Source organism: Dermacentor variabilis, chromosome 3 (assembly GCF_050947875.1).
Source record: "Dermacentor variabilis isolate Ectoservices chromosome 3, ASM5094787v1, whole genome shotgun sequence".
Lineage (NCBI taxonomy): Eukaryota > Metazoa > Arthropoda > Arachnida > Ixodida > Ixodidae > Dermacentor > Dermacentor variabilis.
Genome location: NC_134570.1, coordinates 240,857,680 through 240,874,237, shown reverse-complemented (window position 1 = coordinate 240,874,237; position 16,558 = coordinate 240,857,680). Strand labels below are relative to the sequence as shown.

The 16,558-nt window shown below is 44.3% G+C and overlaps 1 protein-coding gene across 2 annotated transcripts in view; it reads right to left on the bottom strand.

Moving 5' to 3' along the window:
* The window catches only part of AP-2mu (adaptor protein complex 2, mu subunit), an 80,093-nt gene that overhangs the window by 32,228 nt on the left and 31,307 nt on the right, over positions 1 to 16,558 (bottom strand). For both annotated transcript variants that reach the window (XM_075687026.1, XM_075687027.1), the window contains exon 6: positions 5,787 to 5,922. In XM_075687026.1, the coding sequence (XP_075543141.1) occupies positions 5,787 to 5,922 (136 nt within the window). The remainder of the gene's footprint in view (positions 1 to 5,786; positions 5,923 to 16,558) is intronic.

Below are 16,558 nucleotides of genomic sequence, written 5' to 3'. Positions count from 1 at the left end.
AATTTAGTGTCGATAATGGCAGCGATGGATGCAGGAAGGTGGTTCCATTCTGCACTGGTTTTTGGAATGAAAGAATAACTATATAAGTTGGTTCGGCAAAATGGCACACCCACCTTGAACTTGTGGTCCACACGCGATGAAATGTGCGTCGGTTGAAGAAAAAGACAACTTTTTAACACTTCATTTTGATGATAGATTTTGTGAAAGAGGCAGAGACGAAGAAATTTACGACGTAAAGACAGATCAGGCAGGTTTAGTGTGTTCTTCATAGTGGATACAGAGGCGTAGTGGGAATAATTTGATAGAATAAACCGGGCTGCGCGATTCTGAACAGATTCCAGGGAAGCAATTAGTATGGATTGACTGGGGTCCCAGATGCTGGATGCATATTCTAGTTTTGGACGGACTAAAGTTTTATAAAGAATTAATTTTAAGGAAGACTGCGCTTTGGAAAAGTTTCGGCGCAAGTAGCCAAGAGTGCGGTTAGCATTGCGGGTTACGTAATCAACGTGCATGTTCCAGGATGGGTCGTTAGTAATATTAATGCCAAGGTATTTGTAGGAGTTAACGGCATTCAAGGGGGCTCCTTTAAGGAAATAACTGGTTTGTACTTTGAGGGCGCCGGGTTATTCTCATGGTTTTACATTTATTAACGTTTAATTGCATAAGCCATTTGTCACACCATAGAGATAATTGATCGATATCTTTTTGCATATTTAGTGAATCAGATAAATTTGTTATTTTGTTGTAAATTACGCAGTCATCTGCAAAAAGCTTAATTGATGAAAAAATAATACTGTCAGGAAGATCATTTATATATACAAGAAACAACAAAGGGCCCAGTACAGACCCCTATGGTACGCCGAACGTAACAAAGAGCCGAAGAATAATTGTTAGCAGTTACATATTGAGTACGGTTTGAAAGAAAGTCTTTAATTCAGTTAAATACGCTAATGTCGATATTAAGTTTACTAAGCTTGAAAAGGAGTAAGCCATGAGGTACTGAGTCAAATGCCTTTGCAAAATCGAGAAAAATACAGTCTATATCGAAACCGAGGTCAGTAGCTATAAACAGATCATTAGTAAACGTTAGTAGTTGGGTCTCACACGAAAGCATTTTCCTAAATCCATGTTGAGAATTGTTAAAAAAAGAATTGTTCTCCAAAAATTCAATTAGCATTTAAATTCAATTCAAAGTTCCCGGAAAGTGCACATATTTCAGCACCAACATTCAGTACATCGCCAAACTGCGATCACACAATACATCTTCTAGCCACTGCAGATCTCGTGTGAACAAAAAGAAAAGGTGAGGCACGCGTGAGTCAGCAGTAGGCATCTACCACAGCAGCCTCCTTGCAGTGATCACCCACCCATATCATGAGGAAACGCCAGCATGCACCCACTTTGCTCTCCCTGTACCAGCAAATCTCTTGAGTAGTTGGGTGTCGCATTCATGGCTATCATTGCCAATCCTATTGCGATAAGCATGTTTCACAATGAGTGTGGCATAGTGCCGTTGGAAGCCTGTACTACTGCATGTTTTTAATACGTTATAACTCAAACGCACCACAGTTCTGCCTTTCCTTGCTGCAGGTGGTACGATGTGAGCATCATGTTTCACTCTCCAGGGCTTATACTAAGTTGACATTTCCAAATTCCCTGAGTTTTTCCAGGTTTTCCCTGAGCACGTTTGCTAAAATTCCCTGAATAAACCAGAACTTTGTTTTATGTCAAGACGGGCTGACACCATGTTGCCCGATGCTGTCACTAGTAAGCATGCTGACAAAAAGATTATTTAATCCTATTTGAATAGTAAGCAGTAATATCTATTCTTATTGAAAAAAGAACAAAGAAGGTGGTAGTAAAATGCACAGCGAAAAAAATGGTAAAACCCATTCCGAATCAAGTCTAACATTTTTCAAATACGAATGAAAAGGACATGCATACAGAAGCAAATGTTTTCGACTATGAGCTATTTCTATCAACTGATAGCAAGCTCATCGGTAGGAGGCCTGAACTTTGTCACAACTAAGATTCTCTCTCAGCAGCTGGGAACTCAACCTCAACTGTCCTGACATACTCTCAGCCCGTACACAATATCTCAGTATTGAGTTTCACTGCTTTAAAGGGTTTATTTTGGCTTGGATGAGGGACAGCTGCATCTCGGCGTCAGCCAACACTTTTCTTGAGCTCAAGCTCCTTCAAAGAGGCGGTGGCACGCTTCGTTTCTTTTAATTATTCAGTGCATCGGTCCTTTCTGTCCTCATCCTCCTTCCGTGACGCGTTCACCCCATGGATCATTTGAAGCATCCTCTTCACCAGTTATACAGCCAACATTCGATTTTTCAGACTCCCTAGGGGCTGTGAAAAACATCCGAAAAATCGGGAAGTCCAAAAAAAAAATGAATGCATGTCTTTAACTCTATTGTTACCACGCATAATAAAATCGATCCCCTGTTATCAAAACTTTAAATCGCCGATTTCGACATGTTGGAGCCGTTAGTACAGGCACTGAACTTTCAGAATCAGTTAAAATTTTCACGCTCCGGTGTTGTGATTTTCGATGGACCTTTTTGCGAATGAATGCGGTTATGTTGTAGCGAAAAGAGGTGTGGCCGTCACCTGCTGCGCTTCAGAAAAAAATAGTGTCGCTCGCGATTATACTGCACTAGCATCAAACTTTTGTAATCAAATGACTCCCAGTAAGTGAAGAACTAAATGATATCACCGGATTTGCCGTCTGACAATGCTGAGCGGTGATAATTAACCGAAAATGATGCCAGCTGTTCACTAATGAGCTTTGGTTTGGAGTCCGAGTTGTTCTATTCCACTAAAGTGTATTTCTGAAGGTCCACCGCATGTCTAGCATGTGGACCTGGCATTTTGAACTAGTTTCCAAGAGTATTGGTTTCGCTCCTCTCATAAAATTCAGGCAAGGGGCGCTGCCGGTGTCACTGCACAGTTATTGAAAATGGCTCCCACGGCATCATCCCGCACAGCTTGGTCGCGAGAAAAGCGTCGTGCTCGAAACTATGCTGCACCCGCACTTCCATTTAGTGACGGGGACCCGAGTTATGATTCCGAAGATGACAGAAAAGCAGATTCAAGCTCTGACGGTGATGATGTTTTGAGTCAGCATGGGACATCCGCAACTGTTCACCAGCGAGTTTTCGTTATGGCCTTGAGCAGTCTCCTTCCTTGTGCACACTTATCTGCCAATTTTCGTGCACGCCTGGGAGCTCTCCTGATTATCTTCAGGGTGTATACTTTGCTTGGTTATGATGTGCTGCCGTCGGCAGCAAAGAAACTTCCATTCGCGCCAAGATGGCAACACAGTAGCATCTCGTAGCATCTCTAGTAGCAGTGCTAGGTCGAGATGTAGCCCATCTCGACCCAGCACTGCGGATCAGCGCAAGACAGTTTGCAACAGCGTGGGATTTATTTCTACTCTTCTCTGCAGAAGTGAAAAAGACAATCTGCAAAAAATGCAAACATATGCTTGGATGCATAATCTTGTAGTTGCCCAGCTACGCTGAGAGCGATTGCTCCTGAAAGAGCTGCATGACTTTAGACGAACTGGTGAAGTGCGTTGCCTGGACTCCTCATCGGACCATCCTCAGAAGATGCCGAAAAGACGGAACTGCAAAATGTGTTACGAGGACCTCAAAGATGAACAAATACCAGACATTTCGTGGAGAAAATGCGGAGTGCTCCTATGCGTCACAAAATCCAGGAACTGCTTCACCGCATGCCTTGAGCGATGAACTGGTCTTAGTTTCTTTTGTATCCGAAGAATGGCGATGTACTGAGCATTTATTTTTTCAGACACTATTCCTCGATTATTTATCTTTGACATGTATATTCGGAATTTCCTTTGATATTAGTTTTAGCAGATATCGTTTATTGATCGTTTTTATCAACTGGCAGCAGAAATTGTGCTTTCTAGAACTTTTGTTTTACCTAAAAAAATTTTTGTTTGGCAACGTATGCTTTTGGAAAAAAAATTTAATAAGCACAACACGCTATGTTGTTGGAATATTATTTGTAGTGGTAAATATTTTTTTTTCGAAACCTATAAAAAAACTACCATTTTCTCGAGGTAACGAAAGAGTTAAGGGCTCAAATTACCACACGCACGTTCGAGAAAGCTCATAAGGCCTGCCAGTACACTTATTAGGCATATCAGTGCTCGTATTGTGACAGGAGACGGGGGTGCACCTGTGTATAATTAAGGAATACCCGCCATGGTTGCTCAGTGGCTATGGTGTTGGGCTGCTGAGCCCGAGGTCGCGGGATCAATCCCGGCCACGGCGGCTGCATTTCAATAAGGGCGAAATGCGAAAACAGCCGTGTGCTTAGATTTAGGTGCACATTAAAGAACCCCAAGTGGTCAAAATTTCCGGAGTCCACCACTACGGCGTGCCTCATAATCAGAAAGTGGTTTTGGCCCGTAAAACCCCATAATTTAATTAAGGAATACCTACTGTGTCCCGTGACAAATGCCCCTTCCATCGCTTGTTATGCTTCACCGCGTAACAATGCTCTACTGAGGCGAAGCTAACTTTCGGAGACTGACATTACGCAACGCGCTGTGCTCTGCGAGCTTCGAAGCCAATTGCCAGGATTACAAAGGCAGAGTCGGTGCCATTGCTGACAGCGGCGAATTATTTCAATGAAAAACACGGAACCGCACGGCAAGAAGCTTAATAGGGAATGTAGAAACAGCTAGGCCTAACGCTGCCGCGGTGGTGGCTACGGCTGCCAGCGCATCGGCGTACGAGAGCACCGGTTCGAGGCGGCGAGACCATTGAAATGACAGCAGTGGTGGCTTTGCCTAATTCCATTTAAGACTTGCAGTCAGAGCAATATACATTGACTCTATGGAGTATGTGGTGGTGCCGCGAAACTGCGCGAATTATCGGGCATGTCCAAAAAATCGGGCTTCTGGAAAATCTGTCGTTAATGAGTCTGGCAATACCTTGTGCCGATGACACGGTGTCAACCACGATTCATTGCGATTCGTCTGTTACTGAAGCCAGCATTACCACGACTTTCGTTCCCTTTCAATAAAAGTACAGCTAATTTTCCCTGATAGAAGCAAAAATTCCCTGAGTTTTCCCCGAGTATTTCCAGACTATTCAAATTCCCTGAGAATTCCCGGTTGGCAGACACCCTGACTCTCGCAATATCAGTGTCCCCCACCAGCTTGATTTCGTTTTTGTATCCCATCACTTAAAACACTACGGCTACGCAACACCAAACAAAGCCTGTCGCATCAGCATCTCGTACCGCAGGGATTCCCGCCGAGTGGGCATGTCAATACTTCCTGCCAAAATACCCCACTCAAAGAAGCTCCTGATCTAGGTCAATTCGAGAAGCACAAATGTAAGCTTACAGAAGCTGCAAAAATGACAATGCATGTCTCACCCGCCGCTCAAGCCCCACTGGCTCTGCACATGGAGTTTCGCGCTGTAACGATGCATACAACGCTTCCCGTTAGGTAGATTTCAGGTACAGTTTGGTCTGCCATATTTTTTAGTAACTTTGGATCAAGTACTTTCCCAGTTAGTACGTTTCTTTTCTCACATTCTTTCCTAAAATGTACGAATGAGATTCTAATGTACAGGAAGCAAGTCCTCAAGGAATGTAATTTAATAATGGTGCCACGGCACATAATGCATTGTGATGATGTCATGCATCACTTCCTTTTTTGTGCAGTCTCTTGAAAAACTTGACGTACATTTCAATCATGCCACACATTGAGTGATGCACCTTATGGCACTGACCTCAATCTTCTGCCCTATGAGAGATGGCTTAAAGTTGGACTTGAGCACCACCTTGACTTCCATCTTCGTGCGGCCCACTTCACGCACCAGTGGGATGATGCGGAACGGGAAGCTGATGTCCTTGGTGATGCGGTACCTGCCACGAGGAAAGGGTGGCACAGTCTATCTTTCACATCCAGTTCATGACTCTGTAGAACTGTGCTTCATTAAGATAGACACAGTGAAACAGTGAAAAGCATGCGACAATGTGCACAAGAGCATAATCCAAACCTGAGGTGATGAAACTTGGATATGGAAGCCTAAAGAGAAACTTAGAAACCCTTACATTCCAAGAAATGGACACCATGACAATTCTACATGAATTCACAATTTCTTTTCTCTCTTTCACTCCCTCATTCAGCCACTTATTACAAAGGCACAAGAGGTAATGAGAATGAAATATAGACATGACTGATAATTCTGAGAGTACCACCAGGCCTCAATTTTATACTGATGCATTATGATGCAAATATTTGATGTTTTTATACTGTGGTGCAGCATGATGCAGGAACTTCCACATACACATCTGCAGGTTACTGAGAATTTCTTGGTGTGAATGCCAGGGTGCCAGTGAGATCAATTCACAGCTCTTATCTGCTCTGGTGTATGTAGTGCCATTTAAATCAATATGTAACCTACACAGTAAACATCTGTGCATTCAACTCCGGTTCATTTGATCATGGCTGAAGGTTCCAGCCAGCCTCCTTTCTATAAGCAACGATTTTCGTTATTTCTATCTTGAAATTGGCCCCCACCAGGCAATACGAACGTGATCAAACGTGAAGATGACGTTTGAACTTCTGGAACCATGAACAGTTCATAATCAGTTGTTTAATTCATCTGATTTCTCATACTGCATCTAAACATAAGGAGCCTCCAGAAACATTACAATGAATTTGTTGACCTTTGCGCAACATCACACCACACGTTTCACTTCATTGCTTTATCAGAAACTTGGTTACTATCTGAAAACACTTGTCAAACACATCCACTCCCTAGCTTTCACCTGGAGCTCGTTTGTAGACAAGGCTTGCTGTCAAGTACCACAAGTAAAGAAACTGCATGCGGGGGGGGGGGGGGGGGGGGTCAAGTCCTTTACGTAAGACTCAATATACTGAGTTAAAAAAACAGCTTTTAAATCTATATGGTGTGAAGTACTCATTATTGAAATACCACAAGATAAAGCAGCCAGAAGCCTTATACAGTTGAATCTCGATAATTTGAATTCGAAGGTGCCTCAAAATTTGTTCGAATGAAAAGCAGTTCGAATTAAAACAAGGGCTTGTTTTTGTAGTATACATGCTATGGAGCATAGCACGATGCACAAATGGTGCAACTAATGAAATATAGTGGCACGCAAGCACACACATAAAGTTGACTGAGACAGTGTGAATTAACATTGTGGAAAGAACTAAAGTAAGCTTAGAAAGAAATTGATCAACCCTGGGTATTTTCATTGACGTAGCTAAGGCTTTTGGTCTTGTGAACAGTATGGTATTCGTAGAGGACCCTCAAGCCTAATTAGCACATATTTGAGAAACTGGCAGCAGTATGTCATAAACAATATGTCGTCATCCTAAATTATTATAGTGGAATTCCTCAAGGATCCATATTCGGCCCTTTTCTTTTTGTAGCATACGTATATTTACCCGACTATCCCTCAGAAGACAGCATTTTATACATGTACAATACGAATATTTTCCTGAAAGATGGCAGGGAAACAAATCTAAAAAAAAGGCAATGATGTCCTGTTAAATCTATCTAACCGCCTTCAATCTAACTCTTCTCACAAGAACAATTTACCTATGTAGTTTTCGGTGCAAAAAACACCCGACTAAAGAACACTAAATGATTAAACTTCAACAACTCTCCTTTACAAAGTTAATGAGACGAAATTTTTCGTCTACCCCGACAGTCAACTAAAGTGGCATAAACATATCCATTAAACTACACCAACCATCTATAAGAAAATCCTAATACTGCATGAACTACGTTACATATTTCCTTTGAACACACTCCATACTCTTTAGGCCAGTTTTTATACATTCACATACTACAAATGCTATTACCATATATGGACTTGCGTACCTTACCACTTTACTGCCAATTATTGCAGCACAAAATACAGTGTTTTGAGCTATTCTCTTCCTAAAAAGATAAATCAATAAATCACATTCGCGTACCCATTAATATACTATCCATGAAACACTGCATTGATTACCACATTCTCGTTTTGCTTAAGAAAATTATGCACAAAATTATATTATGTCCTTCTGAAAAATTATCAAAATACCACATACCCACTATGATCAGTAACCTCAATATGCTAACCATTCTAAAATCTCGCACCAATTATGGGTCATTAACAATCTCACATGCCGCCATCGAAGCTCTGGTATAAATTACCAACAGATCTAACAGCACAACAGCCAATTATCAGCCACAAAACTAACTCGCTTTTTTATGCTCACGCCACTTGCTCAATGAGCATGTACAATATTTTACTGTCTCACACATTGTCTTTTTTTTTTCTCACATGCTCTAGTGTTTATATAACAGCACATAACATAGGGGTCTCCTTCACAACTCCTACAAGAGTTATACACCTCGTGCACCGCCTATAGAGGCGGCACTGATAGCCACCTAGCAGGCGCTTCCAACAGTACGCGCGGGAGCAGTAGCAGACGACAATGCTTTGCAGCAAGGGTGGCTGAAGTTCGCGGCTGCGATTTGTCCTTTGTTCGGGCGCCAGACTGCTTCTGCAGTGACAGCTGTAGGGAAGACGCAGACCTCTGTGGGAGCGGGTATGAACCTGATGTTACCGGTGTTTGGGACAACATGGTCCACATACGTGCCAGGTGCGTCCCGCAGACAAACGCCATGAAGACCATTTACATGAAGTGGAGCTCATGTGAACTAGCCGACAAATTTTGTTGACTAATGCGATGTCTCGACCGTGTTTTCTCTTTTTAATTCTAGCCTTGCCGTAATGCTGTTTCTGTACCTCAATAATAAGCACCCATCGTTAGTGCAGACTTAGAAAACAAATCCGCAGGGTGCGATGTCTGCATATGCCGTTGCGATTTTTCTGCCGATGAGTACATGTGACGTCGCCGAATAAGTGTAGTCAAAGTCGCCTGAAGAAGAGTAGTTGCGAATTTATTGATAGAAACGCGTACACGATTCAACGAAGTCAACAAATGCACGGGTTAATAAAAGTGCATGTTAGCACTGTACCGCTGATGAACTGCCGTTTGCGCTGCAGTTTTTGCAATTTTAAATTCCCCAAGGGAGCTGCTTGGAAATGTACAAAGCTAAAGTCTGACTAACATTTCAGTACTTCTTTTTAATGTTACTAGAGAGAGGTGCCACATGATATATTTAAAGGCAGAGCAGCGCCAGTCAAAGTAGATGAGCGCTGGCGGCAAGGCAAAGTTTAGTTCTCTGCGGAGTAAGCATAATAATGAATAATTCAGCTGAGTACAAAATTCACTTGCAAGAAGCGACTACGTTGTAAAACAAACAAATCCCTGGCGTGTTAAGTCTGCTCAGACAGCATCAAGGTGTGGTGACTTACCAAACATGACGCGAACTATTCAGCGAAATATGGAACAAAAATACCATATGCAGCAACTATTAGCAATTCTCACCCTGAGCTACCTATTTTCTTAACAGATTTCCCAAAAAACCACAATGTCTAAGATGCCCTCGGGCGAAATGAATAAAGCTATTAAAGAAGCACTTGCTTGGTGTCATTCCGATAAGACACAGCGTGTATTATACCCTTTACAAACAAGGCAGGGTGAAAACCTCGCAGCTTAAAAGAATCAACAAGAGTTATGCATGAAGCAACTAGCAACAGTTAAACATGTGCGAAGCCACGCATAAAATAGATGTAAAAACATGAAGTGTGCGACAGCTGGTGCGAGGACTTACCGGGTCACATAAAACTAACAATTTCAGTTCTTGCGAACTTCTGTAGCTTTAACATACAACACAATGCGCTCATGCAGTCATGCTGCCTAGCTAGCCCAACGTGGTAAAGAAGCGGAAAACAACATAAGCGGCAAACGGCATTCAGAACTTTAGTGAAATGGCTTTAAACCGCATGCTGCACTGCACACGAACTTCGTCGCTTACGTGTCTAACTATGATAGAGTAAAAAAAAAAAATAACACCGAAGCGACAAAGGAAAGGATGAGAACAATTTCCCGTCGAAGCAACAATCCATTGCTACTGTTGCTCCTGCTGATGAGGCTTTGCAGGGAATGATTAGAACCGTATCGCCGGCACATTCTCGCCGGTATTTGAGTCCCCCACCCTGCAACAATTCTTCGACATTCCTTGAAGCTTTGGCCATCCCACACATGCAAAGGGTGTTGCCTATTTTGCTCTGAGAACACGAATAATACGGAGAAGCACTATCAGCGACACAACAAACTACGGCGTGCTATGGCGCGCGGCTCGCTCCTCTCCCGTGCGTTCTGCGCAAGGCCGCCACCAGTGGTGCTGCCATCGGCGTGCACTATGCTTATAGGGCTCCACCCTTATACCATACACAATGTATATCTTGATGTGAGCAATAAATAACTTGAAAATAGAACTCTATTGGTCAGCATGCACATGCTCAAATACACTGACTAAGGACATTGAAGTGCTGAAAGTACAGTATCTTGTCACAAATTTTCAGCCTGCCCCTGGCAGGCTGAAAATTTGTGGCTGGCAGGCTGGCAGGCTGACAAACGGCAGCTCACAATGAATGTTTACCATATATGCCAGGTTCTAAGAACCAAGAAAACATGTACTTATATTTAAGAACTGCCGTTTTTCCAAAATGCGTGCAAAATTGCCAGGATATTACAAGCAAATGTGAATCCGAAAGTGCATTTGTGGCATTGGCCATAGCCAGCATCACCATGCTTATTACAAGGTGAGGAAAGAACAAGTTTTCTCATTGATTGGCTGTAATGATACGCTGCTCATTCAAAAGAAATTTTACGTGCTAAGCTAGTCACAACAAAGGTACATCATGTGTTTTTAGCATTTAGAGGCCTTGGAATGCATGATGAACTAGCAAAGGGACTAGCAAAGCAACTAGCATGGTCTGCCATCCCGTTCATGACGGCTGTGGAGTCGTTCAAGGAATGCTCTATCAAAAGCAGATGACCATGCATAGGATGTCATGATCCACAAAGATCAAGAGTAGGCTGTGAGGGATGACTGAAAGGGGCACTAGGCATCAACAAATTTCCATTCTGTGAAGGTAAACTCAGTAGATTTAATCGTTTCTTCATAGGCAGAATCAGAGGCACATTGTTATAATTTGCAGGTTACATTTGGTTGGTTACACTGCAGGTTACACTGCAGTATAAAGCAAAGCTGTTTGAAATTATTTCTGCCTTCTAATTCGACTCTCCAAACAGTTCAATTCCATCGGTCCCATCAAAGTGAAATTCCAGGAAGTCAACTATAATTAAGCTACATAAGAAAAACTGCATGAATGCAATGTCCAAAACATTAATTTTGTAATTATTTTTATTGTGTATATTAACCTCTTCTAGCCTGTTACAATTTTATGACATACCAAATATGAGCTCAAATCCAAACGGGATGCTCAAAGGGGTCCTGAACAACACATTGGGCTTGGTGAAAAAAGATTGTCTGCAGACAGTATACGGCGCTGTGAATGTTGTAGCCAGGAAGGAGGAGCGAGCCTGCCAGACGAGGAGTCACATATGCACATACAGTCTCTCAGACGTGCTTATCTCCAGAAGAAGAGTGTGCGCTGCCAGATCACCAACCACGCACCGTCACGGGGAACTATGTCTTCCCGCTTTCACTAGATGGCAGCATATACAACATCTACATATACCCAACAGAGCAAGTGAAGTTCACTGCAGCAGGCGGCTTCACACACCTCCCACTTCTAGTATGCATGTGGGAACTGTCTTGGCAACATGAACGGGCATCTGCTACACCATCACTGATACAAACACTTTCTGTGTTGGTTTTAGCAGGGGAATAGCGAACTAGCTGGGTAATGTTCCTGCGTACAGCACCAGTGTCTGTGTTAACCCAATAGGACCGAGGCTCATCGGCTGGGGCTTGTACTGTCGCTTTGCACTAGAGGTCTGTCAACCAGACGTCTCCGTAGAATAGCTCCGGCAGGTCGTGGACTCTGACATCTGTCGATGTCTTTCCATTGACGTTTCCGATACTGTTCCTCGAACTTCCAAAGGCTCTCTTGATCCGGCAGTTTGGGTGTCAGCTCGGTGGAACTAAGAGGAAGCTTGGTTCTTGGCCGACGACCCATCAGTAGTTCCACAGGGCTATACCCATTCTTCAAAAAAGTTGACCTGTAAGCTAGAAGCGTCAAGTAAGGGCCTTTCATCTTTGTCATGGAAGTGTTGATTTTTACCGTAGCCTCAGCAAGTCCACTGCCCTGAGGATAGCAAGTGCTAGAGGTAATGTGCTTGAAGGCGTAGTCCTGAGCGAAGAGTGAAAACTCAGTCAACAAAAAGTGCGGGCCGTTGTCAGGAACAACATCCTCAGAAATCCTGTGGTGCGCAAAAAATGACTTGCAGTGGTTGACTACAGCTGTGGACGTAAGCTTCTCGAGCCAAGCCAGTTCAGGGTATCTTGAATAATAATCTTGCTATCAACTACCACTGGTTCTTATAGTGAAACAGGTCCATTGTAATGCGTTGCCAGGGTCTTTCTGGAAATTCGGAACCTTCTAGTGGCATTTTCCTGTTATTTGTTTGACGCATTGCTGACATTGCTTCACTAGGGACGTGACATGAGCTCCTATATTGGGCCACCAGACAATCTGGCTCGAGCAAGTGTCTTATGCCGAAGTGTCCTTCATGTAAGAGTCTTAGGACTTCATTTTGGCAAGAAGCCGGAACGACAACTCGAGCAGCGTAGAGGAATAAATCGTTTCCCAGGGTGAGCTGGTCTCGATGCTCATAGAAGGGTTTTAGGGCCACTGGTAAATCTTGCCTGGAGGGCCACTTTCTTACTCCACCAGCAAAGCTGTGCACAATTATGTTTGTTGGGATGCCTTTAACCATTGAAGGCAGTGCTCCTTTATGGGTAAAGAGGTTTTCAAAGAGCATAAGAAAGCTTCCACGTTTTATTTGACCTATGTGTCTTCTATCTTTTGGAGAGGTGCTCTGCAAGGAGTGTCTGCAGCCAGAAGGTCTTTGCCTGGAACATATGCAATCTCGTACTGGTATCACATCATTCTCATCTTTAGCCTCTAATCTGGGTGTCAGGTCGTCAAGGCTCTTCGAAGTGAAGATGGGAACTAACGGCTTATGGTCCGTCTCCAGCTTGAACAGCTTGCTGACAAGATAATCGCCGAACTTGTCACATGCCCAGACTAAAGCAAGAGCCTCTTTCTCGATTTGGGAGTATCGCTTCTCGGTCTCCGAGAGTAATCGTGAAGCATAAGCGATAACAGAAAACATGCCATTCGTTTGCTTCTGCCGGTTTAATGCACCAAGTCCGAAGGACAATGCATCTGTAGTGCCGATCGTTTCTCTCGGTGAATAATAAATTCCAAGGACAGGGCGAGACGAGAGCACCGACTTCCATCTGTTGAACGCCTGCTGTTGTAGAGCATCCCAAGCAAACTCTTGCTTCTTTGAAAGAGTAAGTGGTTGAAGGACTTCAGAGAGATTGGGAACAAATCTGGCGAGGTATGCTGACACTCCGAGAATTCTCTGCAGCTCGGTCCTGTTTCTTGGGCTCTATTTTCATAATGGCTTCAACTTTCTTTTTGTCGGGTCGTATTCCATCTTGGTCTAGCCAGTGTCCAAGGAATGAGAGGCACTGGACATCAAACAAGCATTTGGTTTCGTTCAATGTCAGTCCAGCCTTGAAGAGTAGCTGCAGCACATTTCTGAGCGTCTCCTTGTGCTCATGCTTATTCGAACCCCAGATAAGGATGTCCATGTGACAGACAACCCTACTGACGCCTTGTAAAATGCATGACATCTGTTTCTGAAAGTGTTCAGGAGCAGGTAACCAGTTAAATGGTAACCAGTTAAATAGAAGCATGCAAAAGGCGAGATGAACGTGGTAAGCTTTTCAGAACCTTCACAAAGTGAAATTTGCCAAAATCCAGAGTTAGCGTCCAGTTTGGAGAACGCTTTAGCTCCATGAAGAAGTTTGAGAGTGTGCTGCACACAAGGGATAAGACGACATTCTCTCAGAACGTGGTGGTTCAGTTCTGTGAAGTCCACGCAGATTCTCACGTCTCCAGAAGGCTTTGGGACGACTACAACTGGTGCAAACCACTTAGTCGGCTTGTCAGCAGGTGATATGATGCCAAGTTTCTGCATTCTTTGTAGTTCTAACTGTCCTTTCGTACATAGGAATTGGGATGCGCCTCGGAGAGCTGAGCGTGAAAGGTTTCGCTCCTGCTTGCAGCTAAATTCGGTGTTCCTTGTGCAGCTTGCCGAGTCCCTGGAACAACGCTGGAAATTCTTTCGGATTTACTTTCTCAGCAATGGCCTTTACAAATGTCAACATATGGAGTTCTTTGATCACTGGCAATGCCTAGCAACGGAGTGCGGACCTCATCTAAGACGTAGACATTCCAAGTAGTCATACGGTCGCGGTAGATGAGCTCGAGTTGTGCCACTCCTGTGGCTGGAAGAAGCTTTCCGTCTGGACCATATGGTTGGTGAGGAGGAGCAGAGAAAGATCTGTCCTTGATCATCTGGAACACTTGCGTCGGGAGGACTGTTTCGTTGGAGCCAGTGTCAATTTTGAAATCTACTGGCTGACCTTTAACAAAGACCTGCCTTCCACGTTCCGGCATCCGACGTCTTGATTACTCCAAGGAACTTCTAAATTGACTTGTTGAGTTTCGACACAATGAAGGCACCGCGACATGCATACGGAGGCGTAATGACCCTTTTTCGGTAATTCCTGCAGACTTCCGAGCGTGCTTGGCACAGAGTACGAGGGTGACACTCTTGACTGCACCAAAGGCATGGCTTCTGCATGCTGTTTTTACCGGAGAATGAAGATGGCTTGTTTGCCCCGTATGAACAGCTGCTGCTTTTTTCCTGTTTCGAAGTACCCCAAGGGGATTGCAGAGCGGACACAACTTTGTTCACACATGGCACTTCCTGACGGAGCTCGACTTGTTGCTGATGGATGCTCTTGATCTGGCGGACGGAGTGAAGAGCGAGGTCTGCGTCAAGGTGTAGCCTGGCAGATAGCTGCTTATCTTTTATCCCAACTATGAGGTGGTCGCGCACAAACTTCATGAAGAGCTCCGAACTCGCAGTCTTTCGAAAGTCTGTGAACTGCAGTACCGAAGTCTTCGGCCGACTCACCATCTTTGCACTCTGGTGCTGAACCTGGCTCGTTCAAAGATTTCGTTGCTTAACGAGATAAAGTATTTGTTTAACCGCTCCACGACTGCATCGAATTTCTTGGAGTTCTCTTGAGAGAGCAAAAGTGACGTAGAGTAGCGCATCTACTCAACGCATTTCGGGCTTAATGCACCACCCTGAAGAGGTTCGGAAACAAAATCTTTGTTTCCACTTCGGCCACTCGTTTGGCGACGAAAAGCTGAGGCGTCCCACGGTTTAATTACGAATGACGCCATAGTCTCGAACTTATGGGGTCACAATGCTTGAGTACCGAGATGTGCGTATAGGGAGCAGCTCACCGGCGTTTCGTTGCTGGCATCGTTCTTTGCACAGAGGAGGACTAGAAGCCGATGTCCATTGGTAGAACCTGTTCTTCTGACACCATGTTGTAGCTAGGATGGAAGAGCGAGACGGCCAGACGAGGAGTCACACACGCACACATTCAACCCTTTGAGGGTCGAATTATTTTGAAAGAAACTTTCCCAGGTGGTCAAATTACTTTATTGCTGATCTTTAATGTACGAAATGTATAAAGTCGAGAATAAATAGTAAAAAAGAATTAGGAACAGTATTTTTGTACCTACTAGCTTCTTGTTCTGTCGGCGCTGTGTCCAGAAGTAGTAGGTGCCCTACATGACGACCCGACCGCCAGGCACCTCGGTTTCTCCCGGACGCTCGGGAGGATACAAGAAAGGTATTACTGGCCGTGCCTAACCGCCGACGTTGCCGTTACGTCAAGACATGCAGAGACTGTCAGCGACACAAGACACCACCCACAAGGCCAGCGAGATTACTACAGCCGATCAAGCCTCCTTGCCGACCTTTTCAGCAGACCGGGATGGACTTGTTGGGACCGTTTCCGACGTAAACATCTGGAAATAAGTAGATCGTCATGGCAACGGACTACCTCACCTGCTTTGCTTTGCTGAAACTAAAGCTCAGCCGAAAGGTAGCGCAGCTGAAGTGGCGAAATTCTTTGTCGAAAACATCCTGCTGCGACTTGGTGCCCCAGCAGTCCTCATCACCGACAGAGGAATGGCCTTTACAGCGGAGCTCACCCAAGCCATTCTGCAGTACAGTTAGACAAGGCACAGGAGTACAACTGCCAACCACCCACAGACGAATGGTCTTACGGAGCGCCTGAATAAGACCCTCGCCGACATGCTAGCAATGTACGTCGACGTCCAACACAAGACCTGGGATGCCGTCCTGCCAGACGTAAGCTTCGCTTACAACACGGCGGTGCAAGAAGCAACACAGATCACGCCGTTTAAGCTGGTTTACGGCAGGAACCCGACGACCACGCTCGACGCCATGCTGCCGCACATCACTGACAAGGAG